Source organism: Panthera leo, chromosome B3, assembly GCF_018350215.1.
Source record: "Panthera leo isolate Ple1 chromosome B3, P.leo_Ple1_pat1.1, whole genome shotgun sequence".
Taxonomy (NCBI): Eukaryota; Metazoa; Chordata; class Mammalia; order Carnivora; family Felidae; genus Panthera; species Panthera leo.
Window position 1 is genome coordinate 120,074,914 of NC_056684.1, and position 21,220 is coordinate 120,096,133.

A 21,220-nucleotide genomic window follows, 5' to 3' on the forward strand; every position below is an offset into this window, starting at 1 on the left:
CCTCCTCCTCCTCCTCCTCCTCCTCTTCTCCTCCTCCTCCTCCTCCTCCTCCTCCTCCTCCTCCTCCTTCTTCTCCTTCTCCTTCTCCTTCTCCTTCTCCTTCTCCTTCTCCTTCTCCTTCTCCTTCTCCTTCTCCTTCTCTTTCTCCTTCTCCTTCTTCTTCTTTTTTTCCCCTATTTTTTCCCCCCAAGGGTGAAGAGTATTATATTCTTCCGGTGAAAGAATTGTTCTTCACTATAGTTGATGGATTTCTCTTACTTTAATGTGAACTGGCTCCTTGATCTGGGGCCATGTTCATCACACTGTGTGTTGAGGGCATCAGTTTATTTCATTCTGGAAATGGAAACTGATTGCTCATTACATGTCAGGCCCTGTGCAAAGCCCCCCAAAAGAATAACAACCTAGAGCCCTTTCTCAAGCAACTTCACGTTGTCTGAACTCTTTGATGTAGGCACTGTCATCCCCATTTTGTAGATGCAGAAACAAAGGCCTGGAGCAGGGAGGTAATTTGCCTGTGGTCCCACAGCTTGTGTGTGGTGAGACTGGAACTTGAGCCCTGATGTTACAGTTGTACGTTACTTCGTTTCCTATCGTTTCTGTGCATCACAAGGCATTCGTTTTGTGTCCTAAGGGGTCACGTTCACTCTGAAAAATCAATGCTTTGTCATAGGCCCTCTAAGAATGTACCATCCTCCATGTTAACTTTATTTCTCTACTAGTTAAAATTTTATAAAATTCTGAGATGACTGGAAACAAACTGTGTCATAATTTTTGCTGTGTGTCAGTCATTTGAACATGCCTAGAATTTAATATTCTAGCAAGGTTTGGTTTTCTTTTTGAATTGGAAGGATCAGGAACGTCACGCTCTTTGGTAAGACCAACGCTTATAGAAGAAGCCATAGCCCTTCTTTGCCTTTTAACCACAGGGATCTGTCACTGCAAAGAGAGCGACTTTTAAGGCTGAGAAGTCTGCATCCTTTGTCCGTCTCGGTGGTGACCCTACCATAATGTTCAGTTCTCCACATACAAGAGGCATGTGATATGCCAGGCTTATTATGAAAACATGATGGATATCCCAGAAAACAACTTGTGAAAGTAAAGTAGCCAATACAGCCCAGAGATAAAACCTTGTGCATTGTGAATAATCCTTCAACTGTCAGTGGAAAATGTTAGCTCTCCTCTTTCCAAGTGGAAAATTGAGGCTGCCTTTTTGAGAGTCAGTTTGTCTGCTCCACTGTGAAAAAATAATATTTTAATATAACAGCTTAAACCACCCTATAGTAGAGATAGCAGAGTAGAACCGTACGATCCAACCCTCTGGTTATCCTTTATGCTGGAGGAAATGAGCACCAAAGGACAATGAACGGAAATCAAATGCAAGGGATAAAAAAATAGCTCAGAAGAGGGTAACCGCTGTAAGTGCTGGCTTGGAATTCACACAGGATTTCAATGGGATTTGTTACAAGAATGCTTAGGATCATCACTGCAAAACCTAATACCAGTTCTGTGCGTTCCTGTGTGAAAGTATATCTAGAGAGCAAACCCTAACCCATTCCCTGATGATTGTGGCGGTGGGCTTGTTGATGAGGAAGGTAGGGGTAGAATTGCTCTGTCTGCTCCAGGTGAGGGTTAGAGATTCTTTATCACAGCTCACAGGAGGTGCATTAATAGAAGGTCCCCAAATCTATCATCTTAAGGCAATTTTTTCATGTTGTGGGGGGTGGTGGAGAGGGAAGGAACAATGATCTTTAAGGCCCCTGGTCTCACAAAATGTCCCTTTGAAGCATTTGTGATATTGTGAATGATCTGATTGGTATCTGTTCAGATTTCAAAATCCCTTGCCCCATGCCAAGTGAGATGTGCCCTTTGTCCCCTTTAATGACTTTCCCCTGTGCACTACCCCCCAGGCAGCCTCCTTCGTCTTGGGAAAGGAAAAAAGAAGCCATCACCTCTCAAGCATAGAGTAGCTGTTCTTTCTTTTTCTTTAGCACTAAACTTTTGAAATTGTGGTTTCTGTTCTTCATTACCCATGCACTTCTTAGCCTCTTCCTTCTATTCCCTTTCCTCTACTGGAAGCATTGTCTTGAAATCATCTCACAATGGCCGGATCCCGGGCCTTGTCTTGGCCTTGGTCCTTTTCAGCACCAGCCTCTTGGAAGCTTTTGACATGGGGCTTTTAACCCCCTTGACCTCCATGACACTATTTTCTCCTTGTTGTTTTGTTTTGTTTGTTTGTTTGTTTGTAAATGTCTGGTGTTTCTACCATGGGGTTTTTTGCTTTCGTTTCTGATTCTTCCTCCTCTTTCCTATGAATATTTCTGTTCTTTCTCTTCCGTCTCACCTTTGATGATTTCATCTGCTCCCATGGTTTTAATTTCCGCTGTCCGTGAAAGCTACTTTCCCTTAAGCTTAAGCTTTCTCTGATCGCCCTGGTAGAAGTGGTATCTACACTTTGAATTATGATAGTACTATTTGCATGTGGGTTGTGATACTTTTGCGGTTACTTCTTTAATACGTAGTTAATTTGTATACGTATTTATTTTGCCTTTCTGATTGCCAGCTTTTTGAGGGAGAGAATAAGTTTCTTTTGCTTTGTCTTTCTGTATCCTTACTGTACCTAATGTTTTTGCTCTGGGTCTTTTTTGTTGAAATGTATAGTATACCTCTTCTTGTATCTCTGTTGGGCAAATCCTTCATACCTTATCTTCTGTTGCTTCCCATAATCCCTGCTTTCTTTCCCTCACGACTCTTAATAGGAGCTAGTGGTTCGCTTCCTTAAACGAGCATCAAGTAACCTCCAGCACTCAATGAGGATGGTATTACCCAGTCGACGATTGGCACTTCTGGAACGCAGAAGAATCTTGGCCCACCAACTGGGTGACTTTATTCTTGTGTACAACAAGGTAGGTGGTTCATCTGTTACTTGTGTGTGTTAGATTGCCACGCACTGTTAGCAAGGCTAGAAGCCACTGTCCAGCTGGGTGGAGAGGTCCTTCTCTTTTCTATCATCGTCATCCCTTGTGTGTAACTGTTGCAGGGAGCTAGACCTTGCTCCTTAACTCAGCTGATCTGAAAAGCTGCTCATTACTTCTGAAAGCCCAGTGGCCATAGTTCACGCTTATCAAAAGGCAAATTCCCAGGGCGCCTGGGTGGCTTAGTCGATTAAGTCCCCAACTCCTGGTTTTGGCTCACTCATGGTCTCACGGTTCATGAGTTTGAGCACTTCATCAGGCTCTGTGTTGACAGTGTGGTCAGACAGATTCTCCGACTCCCTCTCTGCCCTCCTCTGTTTGCGCTCGCTCTCTCTCCCTCTCTCTCTCCCTCAAAAATAAATAAATAAACATTTTTTTAAAAAAGGCAAATTCCCTTTGAGGGTTGTGTATCTGAGATGAATCACAGGCTATGTGAATTTGCATTGTCATTATGCCTGTAGATAGTGGTAAATAGACGGTTTGAGAGCAAATGAACTGTGGATTTAATAGAATGACATAATCTTCTTTCCTGAGAGAGTTATACTTTGCTCTTGAGAACATTGTAGACAGTGATATCATTTTACAACCAAGACCAGGAAATACACTATTCAGTTAGAATATTTTACAAAGCATCGGATATCCAAGGGTCTTAGAATGCTTTGGAAATATCAGTATTTGGGAGAAAAACGTATGGTCATTTTGCAAAAGGGAAAACGGAGGCCTGGAAATTTAAGTGATGCTAGTATAGATGTGTGGAATGGTTAGTAGAATAGCAATATAAAAAAATCCATGGCTGCAATTTACTCCAGATCTGTTGAGAATTTTGGTATGTCTTATATAAGTGAAGAATTTACTCAGTTTGGATGCTGGTATAGGAGTAGGTTCCAAGACCGATCTTTCCTTTCCCTAATTGTAACAAAATGCAGCATCTCGGTGGTCATACCGGTGAAGCTACAAGTGTGAGCACAGATGTTACTAAGCTGCTATGAAAAGTTCTTCCCTGAAGGGGCTTTGTGGGCAGAAAGCAAAAAGATGATAAGGATTTACATTTACTCTGCAACCTTTATTTGGGAATTCCAAAATGTTTCATGAAACAGTGGCAGAGAGTAATATATCAAATGTATAGGTGGCAAAAGTACCTGGAGGGATTATGTCTTTACTGTAAAGACAAATTAACCCAATGGTAATGAAAGCAGATGATGAAGTGTGCACTTATCAGGAGCCAGTTTTATCTTACTGTTTTCCTTTGTGGGTTGGGGACTGGGTAGGAAACAGAACAGATGGCTGAAAAGAAATCAAAGAAGAAACTTGAGGAAGAGGAGGAAGATGGGGTGAACACAGAAAACTTTCAGGAGTTCATCAGACAAGCAAGGTAGAAGATCCTCTTTATTAAGAAAAACAATCTTATTCTCTCTTCCATACTGCCCCATATCAGTTCTCAATATTTCCTTGTTTCTAACGTAGGAATGTGAGTAAAATCCCTCTCAGGATGAAAGAGAGCATTTCATAGGCTTGGCCTCTCCATATCTCAGCCAATCATGTTGTTGTCCTCATGGTTTCAGTTATCAAAACGCTGCTGCTAGGTATCTGGGCTGTATTTCTAGACAGCCTTCAAAGTACACACCACTTGAAGTGCTGAGAGAGAGCCCTTTGGAAAGTTGAAGTCAGAGGCTTCCAGTGTCGACTGAATCTGAATTTATCCCTGACCTACTGATGCTGTGGTGATGACCAAATTTTGCCTATGTTGAGTGGGTTGAGGAATTGGCAGTTTCTCAACACCGTGAGGGTTACACCTAATGTGGACAAAATAGAACCAGTCCTCCATGCGTAGATTTGGCTTTGAGGATTGAAAATCTCAGCATTCGGCTCTATCGTGATACAAATCAGTCAGGCCATTTTGTCCATTTACAATATGTTTCCAAAGGAAAAGGTGACAAAACATTTCATTTAAAATTTTGTGAGACTCCTACTGGGGGAACTTTTTCCAAAACAGAAAGTCATACAAAACCACTCAAATAAAGGATAAAACATCTGTGTGACCCTGTTCGTCTTCAACCATCAAAGTCACTGTGGAGTGAAAAGCAGGAGAAAGTCCCTTCTTTGTTGGTTTATAAAGCTGAATCAGGTGGTGGTGTATCAGTCACCAGCACAATCTGATCTGTGTTTAATACCTTGTACAGACCTAAGTATAGCCTGACTATCTTGTGCTTAAACACACAGCAAACAAATCTATCATTTTGTAGGAGTTCAAAACTGTCATGTTATTTTGTTGACATTCTTGAGTCTTGAGTTACATGATTGATAATAAAGTTACAGAAACAAAGCAAGAAACGGTTTCTCACATCAGCATGATAAAAACAGGAAAGAACAAAAATGAGGTTATGTTCAGAAAACGGCTCTACATTTAAAGTTAAAAAATTAGGGGCGCCTGGGTGGCTCAGTCGGTTGAGTGTCCGACTTCAGCTCGGGTCACGATCTCACGGCTTGTGAGTTCGAGCCCCGCGTCAGGCTCTGTGCTGACAGATCAGAGCCTGGAGCCTGCTTCGGATTCTGTGTCTCCCTCTCTCTCTGCCCCTCCCCTGCTCATGCTCTGTCTCTCTCTGTCTCTCTCTCTCTCTCTCTCTTAAAAAAAAAATAAAAATAAAACATTCAAAAAAAATTAAAAAAAAACAGAGTTAAAAGATTAATATTTAGTTCCTCTTCAGGATCTTCAAGATCCCTACAATATAAAAAAAGAAAAGAAAAGCCACCTTTTTTGAAAAGAGACATGTATCCCCCTACCAGGCCTAACTGTTTGCTGGAAATGAATTATATATACTAAAACTAGTGATACAGTGTTAGAGGTAAAATATGCTGGAACATATTTGTTAACTGTCATCGCACATTAAATGTCGATTTTTGGAAACATGTTCAGTCATCAGTTTTTTATTATGTTTGGGGTGGTACATGGATACCTTTGTCAAGGTTGATAAATCCAGATACCTGCAGGAGTCAGGCAAGGAAACATAAATTATGAAGTGAGCAAAGGGTAAGAGAGGCGATATTAAGCAGTTTGTGTTTTGATCAGCCTTAACCTGCCCCTTCCCCTTCCTCTTCCCCTTTCTGTGAAGGGCCAAAGAAAGCACATGGACATACAGAGGCGTTCGCCCCATTTGTAACTTCAGCGGTAGATCTGTCATAGTTACTGAGGTACTTGCCTTGTGGCCCTTCACCTTCTCCACTTTGAGACCTTGGGGTTTACTCTGAGATTCGTAGAAATGGGTTCCTAGGTTTCCTAGGTCATTACAATGTATTCTGAAGATGGGATATAGGTTCCTTGTGATAATGCTGGAATAGTTTGCCTATTTAAAGACCACTTATCTGGAACATAGCCAGGCTCCAGGAAAAAAATACAAAGGGCCGTTGAGAAGCTGCCACAGGTGTTAAAAATCCACGTCTAATATGTTTACTGGGAGAATCCCGTGGGCCCTCATCAAATTCCTTATACTTTCCATTTTGTGGATGTTCATAAAGGACAGGTAATTTCAATATTTGAAGTGACCTAGAACCATGTACTTCAGTTTCCTTCACGGACTAGATGGTTAGGGAACTCTTCCATGGTTATGCTGGTAGGTCTTACTTCTGACATAGATAATTAAAATGACAAGTGACTCCTTTAGTGAATACACTTCAGTTATCTGGAAGTGCGGTGGGCAAACCGTGAAGGACCAGATAATATTTCAGGCTTTGTGGGATATATGTGGTCATTATAGCAGTCTTCTTTAAAAATATAAAAACATTTTTAGTGAGGAACCGTACAAAAACAGGTTGCTCCTCGGGTTTGACCCCCCCTGTTGTTTGTAGTGTGTAGTTTGTTGACCTCTGATAGAGAACATGGCTGCCAGTAGAACCTTCTGTGTTGTAGCTACTGAGTATGTGAAATGCAGCTGGTCTGAGAAGAATTTTTCAATGTACTTACTTTTAATTCATTTAAATTTAAATAGTCCTATATGCCTAGTGGCTACCATATTGGACGGCGCGTCTAGAAAATTCACTTTGGAATGAATAAAGCCTTATCATGCTTTAAATTTTTTAGATTGCTTTGTTTGTATTCCGATTTAACCATCTATTAATAGGGAGTTTTCTGCTCATACTTATTATTTTCCCCTTCTCCAGCTGACTCCCATTTCCATAATAAAATCTGGTGGAAAGATTTTCCAGAAGAGCTTCCTGTTCTGACCATACTTTCTCTCCTCATTTCAGTGAGGCTGAGCTGGAGGAGGTGTTGACTTTTTATACCCAAAAAAACAAGTCTGCAAGTGTCTTCCTGGGGACTCACTCAAAAAGTTCTAAAAACAGCAACAGTTATTCTGATAGCAGGGCAAAGGGTGGTAAGTATGATGGTTAATTAATGAAAAATAAGAAGAACGAGTGAAAAAATGAGATCTGCAAAGGAGAGCCAAGAATAATGTGCTGCCTAAACACTGACAGACTCCAAGATGGTGAAATTTTGCAGTGTGGGAATGGGGGGTGAGGAGGCATTGCATTTTTGTCCTCAAAGCAGAAGAGGGACCTGGTCTGATTTTTTTTTTTTTTTCATGAAAATTAACAGCAGAGAGCTTTTCAAGACAAACTTGTAATAATTGCTAACATTTAGTGAGCGCTCATATTACTATAATCTGTTGGATGTGATCTGACTTTTATTTTCAAAAAACCATTATGGAGTGGGTGCTATTTTTCAACTTCTTGACAAATGAGAAAACAGAAGCTGAAAGAGACTGCGTAACTTGCTTAAAGGTACCTTTTACGGTGCAGTGGGACAAGAATTTGAACTTTCGTCTGCCCAGCTGAAAGCTTGTGCTCTTAATCTGCTCTTCTGTCTTTCCTAATGGTTATTTCCCACTCTTGTTACACTTTTTGCTTCCTCTAGCTCATCAGCAATGGCATTTGAGATAGAAGAATTTTTTGTCGTGTGCGACTGTTCTGTACCTGGTGGGATGTCTAATAACCTTAATCCCACATCCTAAATGCTATTGGCTTTCTTCAGTCACTGTGATAACCCAGAATGTTCCCATCCATTTCTAAAAGAGCTCACTGCTAGGGAATTCCATGATTGGGGATTTTGGAATTAGTGTGGACCGAACTATCTAGCTCATGTCATGTGATAAAGAAAAAAAAAATAGCAATGATGTTCTGTTATAAATAAAGCTCTGCACCTTAAAGTAAGATCCATTTAAAATCTAGATGGAAATGTAAGACGAAGGAAATCTACACCAATTCCTGTCAGTGCTAAGCACTAGATTAAAAGACAGAGACTCGTTCCCTGCTGTTAAGACTACCACAGTCTGCGGTGGAAATAGCCAGGATAATCGGTCATTTCTAATGTAGAGTGAGTGTTCCCAAAGAAACAGTGTTAATGTTTTAAAAACTATTTTGGTTCAGAGGCTAGTCTGCAAAAGCCTATTTATATTGAGCTCACTGTATAATGGAACGGTATTTCTAGAAGTCCCCAGCCCAGCCCTCTTCTTTGAGCTTTCCTAGCTTATCTAAGTTCTAAAGCTAGTTTACTCATCTGTTCTTCATTCCTTCTACACATTTTTCCCGACCACCTGCTGTGTGTCGGACATTGTGATAGTTGCTAGGTGTCTGTCCAGTGATCAGACTGCCATGGTACGTTGACTTCATAAGGTTTATTGTCTAGTGGATGGAGTTGGGTGAGTACATGTAGGAAGAAGGCTGGTGGAAGCTTTGAAAAGCTCCTCCTAGAACAATGTTGAGAAAGGGAGCCTGAAGAGACCGAGGAGTCCTTGTAATGAGTTGGGGTAGAGAAAAGTGTGTTAACCTGGGGAGCTGAGGGCCTACACTGGCATTCAGTAGTCACTTCTCCCCTGACAGTAGTGCGGAAGCCCTAACAGCATGTTCTCAATGGTGTCTGTTTGTACAAATGGGCCCCTGGAAATTCTGGGGTTCATGTGTTAAGGACTGTCTCTACATAAGGAGATCTGTCCCTATCAAGAATAACGAGAGAGGTAGTAGGAAGGCCTCCATCAAGGAAACAACATGATGACATCTGATAGTATCCAGACTGATTACAAACATGAGCAAACACACGTGTGACAGTGTTACCGCTGCTGGTGGTGATAGGCAGCAAATAATTCATATGTCCTTATTCTTTCATTCTGAAAGATGATCTGCAAAATGGCCTCTCTTAAGCTTTTATATGAATTAGCCCTTGAGAAAGATTTTGGAATATTTCCCCAAGTATATGGTTAGCCCCAGCTGTCCTGTTTCAAAATTCTATGGTAGAAAAAAAAAAAAAGGTTTATTAGAGTGGAGATTTATTTTATTAGAGCGATTTTGTCATTGAATATACTGATCACCCTATCTCAGGTGAGCTCACTCAGCTTGCTCAAGTAAAACCAAGGAGTTTTCTTTAAGATACAGAGCTATTGTAGTTTCCAGGTATCATGCCCATGGATACGGGGGCTGTTCTTTCTGTCTCTTGGTAGTTGCCCTGCTCCGTATGTATGAGGACTTCTTTGCTCCAGTGCGTACCGCCAGCCAGCTTGGTTTCTTAGTTTCCCTAGTTTGAATTCCTGGCAGAGGCATCTGACTGCTCATACCTTCCCCGCCCCCTCCGCCTCCCCCCCCCCCCCCCCCCCCCCCCCCCCCCCGCCCGTCCCCCCGAAGGCATGTCCTAGCTTGTTAGCATCCAAGGATGGCTGCCCTGGTATCTTTCCCTGGTTTGGTTAGCTGGAGCTTGGGGTTGGGGATGGTTGGGAATCTTTTGGTCGGTTGCCCCCTCAGCAGGACTATGGATGTGGCCGGCTTTGGGAAAGTGTGGCGACATGTGCAGTTTTCCCTGGGATTGATTATTTAGTTGTGTTATATTTCGGAAACACAGTTATATAGAAAGCATTTGATCATGATTTATTTTCTGTTTCAGATCACCATGAGACAATGGAAGAAGTGAAAATAAAGCAACCCAAACAGCAGGCAACAGAAATTCACTCTGATAAATTATCTCGTGAGTGACTTCAAACCTACATAGATTTGCCGCTCTCTGATCAATCCCTAAAAGAGGAGAAAAAGAGTCGTCAGATAGCTAATGAGGCTAAAGCATGAGGCATTACCCCACAGAAGTTCTTTTGTGCGTTCTTTCTCTTCCATTAGAATGTCCTCGTATTTATTGATAACCCGTTTTCCTTCTGAAGAACTTTTCATTTTCTTAATGTTTAGAAATTCGGAGCACTCCCTCCCCGCCTGCACCCCCCCTCCCCGCCCCTGAAGGGTGAAAAGCAGAGGGAGAGGAGTTAGCTGTCACTACCAGAAACTTTTTCCTAATGCCCTAGCATGTGCAAAATGCCTGCTCTGGTTGATGGAGGCGGTCTCGACTCCAGCTTTTCGAAAGGACTAAAAATAAACTGTTTCTGTTGCCAGGTTGTCTCGGTAGGCAAAATTCACTAAGTTCATGATGAACACTCATTAAAGTCTCTATCTTTCATGATTTCTGTTTCACACTAAGATTATTCTGATGTTTAAAAATGCTTACTTCATGTTGTATAGAGGTTATGTCAGTTTTTCCTAAAATGATCTGTTTTGTTTTGTTTTTGTTTTAATAGGATTTACCACTTCAGCAGAACAAGAGGCTAAATTAGTCTATACCAATTCTTCCTCTGCTTCTTTCTCTGGTCCTGCTGCTACTCTTCTGCAGAAAATTCCCAATACCCACTTGTCATGTATTGTTACAACTTCTGACCTCTCACCGGGGCCCGGCCATCATTCTTTATGTCAGATTCCTCCAGCTATCCCCAGCATGTCTCACCAGCCAACAATTGTACTGAGCACAGTCCCTGACAATGCTTCTCCCTTCGTGCATCCTGGGACACAGAACGTACCAAGCCCGGCTGGCCTGCCCCGCTGTCGATCAGGCAGTTACACCATTGGCCCCTTTTCCTCTTTCCAAAGTGCTGCACACATCTATAGCCAGAAACTGTCTCGTCCCTCTTCAGCAAAGGCAGGTGAGTGAGAAAATGAAAGGCAGCGTGCAATGTTAGCTCCTCCCCAGCCCCAATAAGGAAAAACAACAAAAACAAAAACAACGCATTCTCTTCCCTTTGCCTTTCAAAAGACACACACACTGTTCTGATGAGACTGAGGAAGTCTTGCATTTGGTCCAGTGTTCATTCAGATAAAAAATGAAACAGGGCTTCTTTGAGGTGCTGGGGATACAGAGATGAATAAGACTGTTCTATATAGCAGCAGCTTATAGTCTAGTCAGGAGGTTTTCCATCCCAGATCATCATAGACCTGCAAGTGTGCTATATGCATTCTTTCTGATTCAGATAGTTATTTTTCAGTGTATTAAAATTTTTTTTAACATTTATTGATTATCAAGAGACAGAGAGAGACAGAGCATGAGCATGGGAGGGGCAGAGAGAGGGGGAGACAGAATTTGAAGCAGGCTCCAGGCTCTGAGCTGTCAGCACAGAGCCTGACGCAGGGCTCGAACTCACGAACTGCCAGATCATGACCTAAGTCAAAGTCGGATGCTTAACCAACTGAGCCACCCAGGCACCCCTTTTCAGTGTATTTAAAGTCAAGTGTGACCGGAATAAAATAACCAAAGAATTCTTAAAATAAGGTATCTAACTCTAAATGAAGTAGGTAGACTCATATTACCAGTCAAGTTTTCCCCCCATTTTTAATAATAGTTTCATTGAGATATAATTCATATACTATAAAATTCACCACTTGAAAGTGTGCAACTCAGTGGTTTTTAGTATATTTACATAGTTGTGCAGCCAACACCACTGTCTTGTTTTAGAACATTTTCATTATCCCCAAAGAGATCCCCTACCTATTTGCAGTCTCTGCCCGTTTCCTCCTCCCCCCAGCCCTGGCAACCACTGAACTACTTTCTGTCTCTATGGATTTGCCTATTCTGGGCATTTTATAGAAGTGGAATCGTACAGTTAGTGGTGTTTTGTGAATGGCTTATTTCAATTATAATGTTTTCAGGGTTCATTCACGTTGTAGCATGTATCAATACTTCGTTGCTTTGTAGAAATGTAGGCTGAAGAGTATTCCATCGGGCAGATATACCTTACCTTGTTCATTTATTTATCAGTTGATGGGCGTCTGGGTTGTTTTCCCATATGGGCTATTATGAATATTGCTGCTGTGAACGTTTGTGTACAAGTTTTTGTGTGAACCCATGTTTTCATTTCTCTTGGGTGTGTAGTGGAATCACTGGGTCATACAGTGACTTTATGCTTCCTTTTATTGAGGAACTACCAAACTTTTCAAAGTGACTACACCATCTTGCTGCCAGCAGTGCAGGAAAGTTCCAATTTCTCCCCCTCCTTGCTATCACTAAAACTATTGTCTGTCTTTTTTGCCCCACTATTCTAGTTGGTTTGAAGTAAGTAGTGTCTCATATTTATGGTTATCATTTGCATTTCCCTAATGACTAATGACGTGATGATGAACATCTTTTCATGGGCCTATGGTCCATCAGTATTCTTTGGATAACTAACTATTCAAATTCTTTGCCCATTTTTAAATTGGGGCATTTGTTTTTTATTGTTATGTTCTTTATGTATTCTGGATACAAGTTCTTTGTCAGATACATGGTTTTGAAATATTTTCTCCCATTCTGTTGGTCATCCTTTCATTGTTTTGAAGCACAAAAGTTTTTAATTTTGATGAAGTCTAATACATCTATTTTTCTTTTGTGCTTATGTTTTGGTATCATATCTGAAAAACTATTGCCTAAACTAAGGTCACAAAGTTTTATATGTATGGTTTTTTTCTAAGAATTTTATAGTTTAGACTCTTTCATTTAGGTCTTTTTTCATTTAGGTTTTCTTTAATTTTTGTGTATGATGCAGCATAAGGGTCTAACTGTATTCTTTTGCATATGTACATTCAGTTGTCCCAGCACCATTTGTTGAAACAGAGTGTTATTTCCCTTTGAATTGCCTTGACACATTTAATAGTAAATGTAAGGGTTTCTCTCTGGTGTCCCAGTTCTATTACACTGCTCTATATGTCTGTCTTATGCCAGTACCAGATTGCCTTGTTTATGTAGCATTGTAGTCAGTTTTGAAATCAACAAGAGTGATTCTTCCAACTTTGTTGCTTTCTTCCATATTGTTTAGACTATTCTGGATCCCTTGCATTTTCATGTGAACTTTAGGATCAGCTTGTCAATTTCTGCAAAAATAAGCAGATGGGATTTGGATAGGATTGTGTTGAATCTGTAGATTAGTTTGGGAAATACCTTACTATTGGTCAAGTTTTTAAACACTTTAGTAATATCCATGTTAATATGAGTTACAGCTAAGCTATGTTTTGCAAGTAGTCAATTTGTATTTCTTAATTAGTATCTGATTTCAAATGAAATGGATATTGTAATATGCAGCTTGAATCAGAGATTAAATGTCTACTTTACTAAGTCATAATTATGAATATATGCATGTATGTGTGTCTGTGCTAATTCTGAGTGGTTATTCTTGTGATTTAATCTTCTAAGATCAATAATAATAGTAATAATAATGTCTGGTTTGAACTTTTTTCTCCAATTTGAGAGAAATTCAGCAAAATTAGTGTCTCCAGTACTCTGTATTATCAAAACTTAAAAAAAACAAACAAACAAAAAAACCTTCCTTTTTTACACTTTTCCCAGAGAGGGATAGGGAACAGAAGGAGCTAGTCAGTTCAAAAATATTTTTCAATTTCTGTTGTGATTTATACTTTGACTCATGGATTGTTTATAAGTATATTGTTTAATTTTCAGATAGTTGGAATTCTCTACTTCTTGTAATTGGCTTTTAGCTTATTTCCACAGTGGTCAGAGAACATTCTGAATGGCTTAAAGTAGTAGTAGACAACAATATAGTAAATGACAATAACAGCCTGGAAGTGATTCGAGTTACATTTTTCTGTGGTTATTGAATAGTTTGGGAATGAGATTAAGACATTATTTAACTTTAGTCTTTTTAAAGATAAATATACAGTATGAAATTTCAAAGGTCACCACTAAAAGAGTAAAACTATGGAAATTCTAAACCTATGGGAAGAAGAAAAATGGATTGAGCAAGCAGCTTAGAAAAAGCAAGAGAAATGAAACTTAAAAGATGGTAAACCAAGTCCCAATATGTCAAGAATCAAATAAATATAAATGGGTTGGACTTGTTAGAAGAGTTAGAAGAGAAAATATTGAATTTTCTAAAAATCCAACTATATTCTGTTTACCAGAAAGATACACTTAAAGATAAGAAGAACAAGGAATGGTTGAAAGTAAAAGGATGAACAAAATGCCATGTAAATACCAACCAGAAGAAACGTGGTGTAGCTATATTATATATGCTAAAATAGACTTTAAGATAAAAATTTTCTTGGGGCACGTGGGTGTCTCAGTCGGTTAAGCATCTGACTCTTGATTTCGGCTCAGATCATGATCTCATGGTTTGTGAGTTTGAGCCCCATGACGGGCTCTGCACTGACAGCACGGAGCCTGCTTAGGAATCTCCCTCTCCCCTCTTTCTGCCTCTCTCCCAAAAGAAGCATTTTATTTTATATTATTTTATTTTTTAAATGTTTATTTTTGAGAGAGAGAAAGAGAGACAGAGCACGAGCAGGGGAGGGGCAGAGAGAGAGGGAGACACAGAATCGGAAGCAGGCTCCAGGCTCCGAGCTGTCAGCACAGAGACTAACGTGGGGCTCGAGCTCACAAAATGCGAGTCATGACCTGCGCTGAAGTTAGTCGCTTAACCGACTGAGCCACCAAGGCACCCTTCAAAATAAACATTTTTAAAAAAGATACACAATTTTCTTATAGATACAGAGAGTAGTTACATAAGACAGAAGGCAAAGGTTTATTTAGTTAAGCTGAAAGGCAAAACAGTTCTAAATGCCCTTAATAAAATAACATCTAAATATATTAAAAAGATTGATACATGAGGAATCTACAAATCCCCTTGTCTCAGTGGGAGATTTCCATGCTTCTATCAGTTACTAATAGACTAAACAGATTTTTTTAAATCAGCATTTGATTTTGAAAAGCATTTAAACAAGTTGATAAACTTTATCAATTGATCATACATAGGACTGTGTACCCAATAATTAGAGAAAACACCTTCTAAAGAACATATATTCATAAAGCCAGTCATGTCCTACATTATAAAATAAGGCAAAATTCACAGAATTGGTATCACAGAGCCACATTCTCTGTCTACATTGCTGTTAAATTGAATGGTGATGACAAAAAGATACAATATATAACAAATTCTCAAATTTAAGAGTCAAACACCAGGTATTGCATGGAAGTGTTGAATGAATATATTGTATACCTGAACTGGAGTTTAGTTAACTGGAGTTAACATAAAAACTTAAAAAAAAAAATTAAAAGTGTCAAAGAAGAAATCATAGTGGAGGTAAATGTAAAAGTATTAGAACTGAATGGTAATCCGAAAATTGTGTGTCCGTATTTGTGGAGGGCAATGAAAGGCAATATTTAGAGGGAAATTTACTGCCTTAAAACTTATGTTTGAAAAGAAGAAAGGCTGAAAATTAATGTGCTAAATATTTAATTTTAGACATTATAAAGACAACATCATAAATCTAAATAAAAAATAATAAAGATAAAGGCAAAAATCACAGAATTCAGAAATAAAGCACAGTAGAGAATATCGAAGCCAAAAATTCTTTGAAACCTTAAGAAGATGGACAGACTTCTGGTGAGATGGATAAAGAAAAGAGAGAAGACATGGATAAATAATATAAGGAATGGAAAAACAACAGAATGTACATATATTGCATTGGTGACAAAAAGAATACTGTTTTATTCCAATAAAATTGAAAACATACAAAATGGACAAACACAAAGATGTAACTTACTTAAAATTGACTAAAAGGTGAAGAAAGCCTCAACAGCCCTGTAAGTATCAAGATAATTGAAACAATAGTTAAAAAAATTCTCACAAAGAAAATTTGAGGCCCAGGTAATTTCATAAGTAAGTTCTAATAATCTTTCAAGGGGCAGATAATTCCAGTCTTCAGCTCTTCTCGAGAATGAGAAAAGAAACAGTCATCCTCAGTTCATTCTGTATGCCTAGTTTAATCTTAATAACAAAAACCAGTTGAGGATGGTAGTAGAGAGGGAAATTGTAGACAAGCTTCATTTATGAACATACATGCAAAAATTCTAATCAAAATGTAAGCTAGCCAAATCCAGCAACATATGAAAGAGACAGGACACCATAAACAAGCTTAGCCAAGGAACAACAGGAAAATCTATAAGAACCGCAGTAGAAAATCTATAAATGACATTTGCATCAACAAATTAAAGGAGGAGAACCATATTCATCTTAGTAGATGCAGAAAAAGAATTTGATAAAATTCTCCACTCATTTGTGATAAAACTCTCAGCATACTAGGAAGGGAAGAAAACTCTCTTGAGCTGAAAAAGGCTATCTGCCAAAACTCTACAAGAGGTATCAGTGTAGGGATGCATGGGTGGCTCAGTCGGTTGAGCATCTGACTCTTAGTTTCAGCTAGGATCATGATCCCAGGGTCGTAGGATCAAGCCCCACATCGGGCTTTGTGCTGAGCATGGAGCCTGCTTGGGATTCTCTTTCTCCCTCTGCTCTGCTCATGTGTGCGCTCGTAAAAAAAAAAAAAAAAAAGGTATCAGCGTAAATGGGAAAATGTTGAAAGAATTTTTTTTAGTGTTAAGAGCCATAAAAGGATGCCCACCAACATTGCTTCTATTTAATGGTTTACCAGAACCAGCATAGTAAGATAAGGAAAAGAAATGAAAAGCATAAGGATCAAAAAGGAGGAAATAAAGTTTGTTTATTTGCAAACTAGTCTATGTCTACATAGGAAGTAGAAAATAATCAACAGATACATTTTAGAAATAATTATTTTAGCAGTATGATGGCTATAAGATCAATATTAAAAATCAATAGCTTTATCTATATATTAGCAACAAAGAGCTAGAAAGCATGTTTTTGAGGGGTGCCTGGGTAGCTCAGTCAGTTGGGACTCTGACTCTTGATTTCAGCCCAGGTCATGATCCCAGGGTTGTGGGATCGACCTCTGCGTTGGGGTTTTGCACTGAGTGTGGAGCCTGCTTAAGATTCTCATTCATTCTCTCCCTCTCTCTCTCCCTCTCCCTCTCTCCCCATCTCTCCCTCTCTCCCCATCTCTCCCTCTCTCCCTTTCCCTTCTCCCACTCTCTAAAGGAAAATTTTTTTAAAAAGCAAATCTTTTTGTATTGTGGTTAAATGTATATATAATTTACCATTTTAAATATTTTTTAATATTTTTTAAATGTTTATTTAAAAAAAAATTTTTTTTTAATGTTTATTTATTTTTGAGACAGAGAGAGACAGAGCATGAACGGGGGAGGGGCAGAGAGAGAGGGAGACACAAAATCTGAAGCAGGCTCCAGGCTCTGAGCTGTCAGCACAGAGCCCAACATGGGGCTTGAACTCATGAACCATGAGATCATGACTGAGCTAAAGACAGACACTTAACTGACTGAGCCACCCACATGTCCTCCCTTTTGACTATTTTTAAGTATACGGTTCAGTGGCATTAAATACATTCACATTGTTGTGTAATTGTCACCACCAAGACAACAATACATTTAGGGATATATTTCAGAAAGAAAGGAAATTTCGTAAGGCTTTTTGTGAGACATTAGAGAAAACCTAAATAAAATAGATTAAATAGACTATGTGCATGGATGGAAAGAGTCAGTGTCCTAAATGTTTCCATTCTCATCAGATTGGTTCCTAGATTCAATACAATTCCAACCCAAACCTCGACAGGTGTGTTGGTATACTTGACAAGCCCATTCTCAACGGCAAGCATAGAGAGAACCTATGAAGGAAGAAAAATAAGGTAGAGGAACACCTTATTATGACTTATATAAAGATCTGATAATTAAAACAATGTAGTATTGGCAAAGGTATAGGGGATGGACTAACGGAACAGAATAGGAAGTTAGAGACAGTCACACAGATAGATGGAACTTTGATACATGACCAAGATGGCATTGTACATAGGGGAAAGGGAGGGGTTTCTCAATATGTGGTGCTGGGATAATTGGTTAATGATACAGGAAAAAAATGAAATTAGGTCACTGAGTCATACTATGTGTAAAATCAATTTCAGATGCAAAACTTAAAACTTCTAGGACAAAATAAAGGAGACCCATCTTTAAGATCGTAGGATACGAAACAAGTGAAAACATAAACAAAACTCCCATAAATTAATAAGAAATAGAGAACCCAAATGGAAAAATGATCAGTGGGATCAGAAAAGAGGTAACACATGCTTGGCATCGTTATCAATCAGTGAATGTAAGTGGAGAGTACAGTGAGAGATTTTTCACCCCCTTGGAAGTGGGAAGAATTAAGATATTTCATAATACTAAGTGTCGAAGGGATGTGGAATCAATAGGAACTCTCATATTTTGTTTGTGGGAATGTAAAAAATGCCACTTTGGCATGATCACATAAATTTGGAAATGTACATACTCTGTGATTCAACAATCCCATTCTTAGGCATATGCATAAAAGAGGTTCTTCCACATGTGCACCAGGAAATGTTTTCAAGAGTGATCATCGCTGCACTGATAATAGCAAATAGCAAATAATAGCAATGAGCTTGAAATAACCAAAATACCCATTGATGGGAAATAGAAAAAGAAGTTGTGGTGTGTTTGCAAAATGGATTGCCAAGCAGCAGATAAGTTAAGGAATGTTAGCTATACCTCGCAAAGATGAATCTTGAAAGTATGGTATTAAATGACAAGAGCAAATCCTAGGAAACTACGATAGCAAGATACCACTTTCGTAGAGCACAAAACCAAGCAAAATTATCTAGTATTTTATTTAAGTATGCATACACAAACCCCACAAATACATAATTAGAGATACTTCTAAAAAGGAAGGGAATGAATGGTAAGGGGAGGGAGGTAAGGGATGTCTCAAGGGAGCACAGGCTTGTTGCACATTAATTGGTAATGTGGTTTTGAGTTGGATAGTAAGTTCACAGCATTCATTATAGTATTCTTTATAACAACACATCTGTTATAAATAATATTTTCTATGTATCTCACAATAAAGTCAACATGGAAAAGTTACAGATTTTTTAAAGCAGATTGTGTATACCAAGTGATCCCAGTTATATAAGGACAGAAAGGAAACACATTGTAGTGTTCCTACTTTCCTGGGTTTAAAAATTTTTCCGGTGAGATGTGTGACTTCCATCATAGAGAAAATATGAACCTTGATTTTATGTTAAATAATTTCTTTTTACCAGAATTTCAGTGCCCCCAGATAATAGAACACTGTGATATTACAGTTGGAAAAAGAGCATTTAAATCTGAAAGGAAAATGAGTCACTTGGAAATCTAAGAGTATTGCTGTTTTTGTATCTAAATACACTGTTTTGCTTTTTTCTGTTTCCCCCTTTGAGCTTGGTAAGAAGGACTGTGGCTAATTTGGCAGTAGCTGTTACAGACAACTGACCAGAAGAGTCACATAACAAGAAATAATGAGTTTTAAAACTACATTTTTTATTCATTATGATTAGTAAATTCTAGGAGTGGTTGTTCCCCACTGCCCGTGATGAAATCTCGTGTGTGTGAAGCTTTCATAATAAACAAAAACATAGTTAATAAATGCTTGTAACAACTTGGCGGTAAGAAGAGTTTCTTGCGCATGGTAAGGATTTAGTTTTATTCGTGTGAGCATTCAAAGATAGTTTATTGCTCTTTAAGTTGTCAAGATCCTTGGGATTCAGTCAAGTATCTGTTGGCTGACATTTGTTTGTCATCACCCTAAGTTTTTCAGGGCTTTTGTCCGAAGTGGGTAAAAACTTTTCTCTCTCTCTCTCTCTCTCTCTTTTTTTTTTTTTTTTTTTAGCAGGGTCATGCCATCCAAACAAGCTGCATTTGGGAGTGGCTAAAACACAAAAAGAGGGAGAAGATGATTCTCCATCCAGCAAACGGTACAACCCAAGTATGGTTACGGCCGAGCTCCAGCGGCTGGCTGAGAAGCAGGCGGCCAGACAGTATTCCCCATCCACCCACATCAGTCTCCTCACCCAGCAGGTACGGACAGTTGGGGGACCGAAGAGCTCTTTGGTTCCGAGGATTGTATCAACAACAGGGCGCTCTGTCCTTCCCTGTCTTTGCTCGTCTCCCATATGCTGATGCCTGTTGAAGGAGGATGCGTTGGTGTGAGCTGAAGAGTGAAAGTGTTCTCTTCATCTGTAAAGAAAATAAGCTTCTGTTACAGGTATTCCACAGTTAAGTCTGCTGCTAGCTCTGATGTCCTCATTTCATGGATAAACAGACTTGAACGTTCAGCTGTCAAATACACATTTAAAGGATCTTTAAAAATAACTTCTTTCTTTGGTATGATTTTCCAGTGAGTTCTAGTCTTGTAAATCTTTTTACCAGAATGCCGTAACATTACCTTTTAGTTTTTTTCTTTCTTTTTTTTTTTTTTTCCAACTGTACCACCTTTCATCTCATGATCTCAGGACGTGTTCTGGGCACTGGTTAATAAAGTATTCCAGCACACCTTTAGTCAACACATATCATTTGCCCCATTTTACAGATGGGGGAAACTGAGGCTGGAAGAAGTGATATAATCAAGATCATTCAGAAAGCTGAATAGATGGAAGTAGATACCAGAATTTTGACCTTAAGCTATATGTATGATAATAAGCTTATAACACAATAAAGTTAGATGAAACTTGCACAGGAACTTTGGGAGTGTTTTTGCCCTCCTCGCTGATTATTCCCATGGTATTTAACCAGAAGTGGAAACCATATCTTCTCCCTTTCCTTAATGCAAAACGGTATCAAAGTCCTCCAAAGAAATTATTATGATTTAACTCCACGGTAATATTTTGCTATCTCTCTGTTGCATCCGAGTCTTAATTAGTGGCAACTCTGTAATGATAATCAAGTCTAGAACAAAGTGAAGCTGAAAATTACTTCCACCACATGTTAAAAGTAGGCAACACACTGCTCCCTGGTGGCGCCCTGTTTCTCTGTATAAAATTGAGAACCAAAATTAAAGGTCAGGTTTAGCTTTACTTCAGCCTCATCCCAGTGTGTGAGGCTGTACTGAATTTTCTTTTAAAAATCCCTACTCGTTTGAAGGGATCAGATGAGGAGGCCCGATTTGAAATAGGAACACAGGATCCTACAAGGGCAGTGCGGAGACTTGACGGGC

The 21,220-nt window shown here is 39.2% G+C and overlaps 1 protein-coding gene across 14 annotated transcripts in view; it reads left to right on the plus strand.

Moving 5' to 3' along the window:
• Positions 1–21,220, plus strand: part of TTLL5 (tubulin tyrosine ligase like 5) — a 284,938-nt gene that overhangs the window by 108,244 nt on the left and 155,474 nt on the right. For 10 of the 14 annotated variants that reach the window (XR_006203962.1, XM_042943838.1, XM_042943847.1 and 7 more), the window contains 6 exons: positions 2,757–2,903; positions 4,241–4,344; positions 7,215–7,342; positions 9,898–9,978; positions 10,574–10,972; positions 19,898–20,085. Coding sequence is in view for 13 of the 14 variants with exons in the window: in XM_042943838.1 (XP_042799772.1) it covers positions 2,757–2,903; positions 4,241–4,344; positions 7,215–7,342; positions 9,898–9,978; positions 10,574–10,972; positions 19,898–20,085 (1,047 nt within the window). In the remaining variant the exon portion in view is untranslated. Of the gene's footprint in view, positions 1–2,756; positions 2,904–4,240; positions 4,345–7,214; positions 7,343–9,897; positions 9,979–10,573; positions 10,981–19,897; positions 20,086–21,220 lie in introns of those variants that run through there. The other 4 variants (XM_042943839.1, XM_042943846.1, XM_042943848.1 and 1 more) reach the window with 2 other exon arrangements.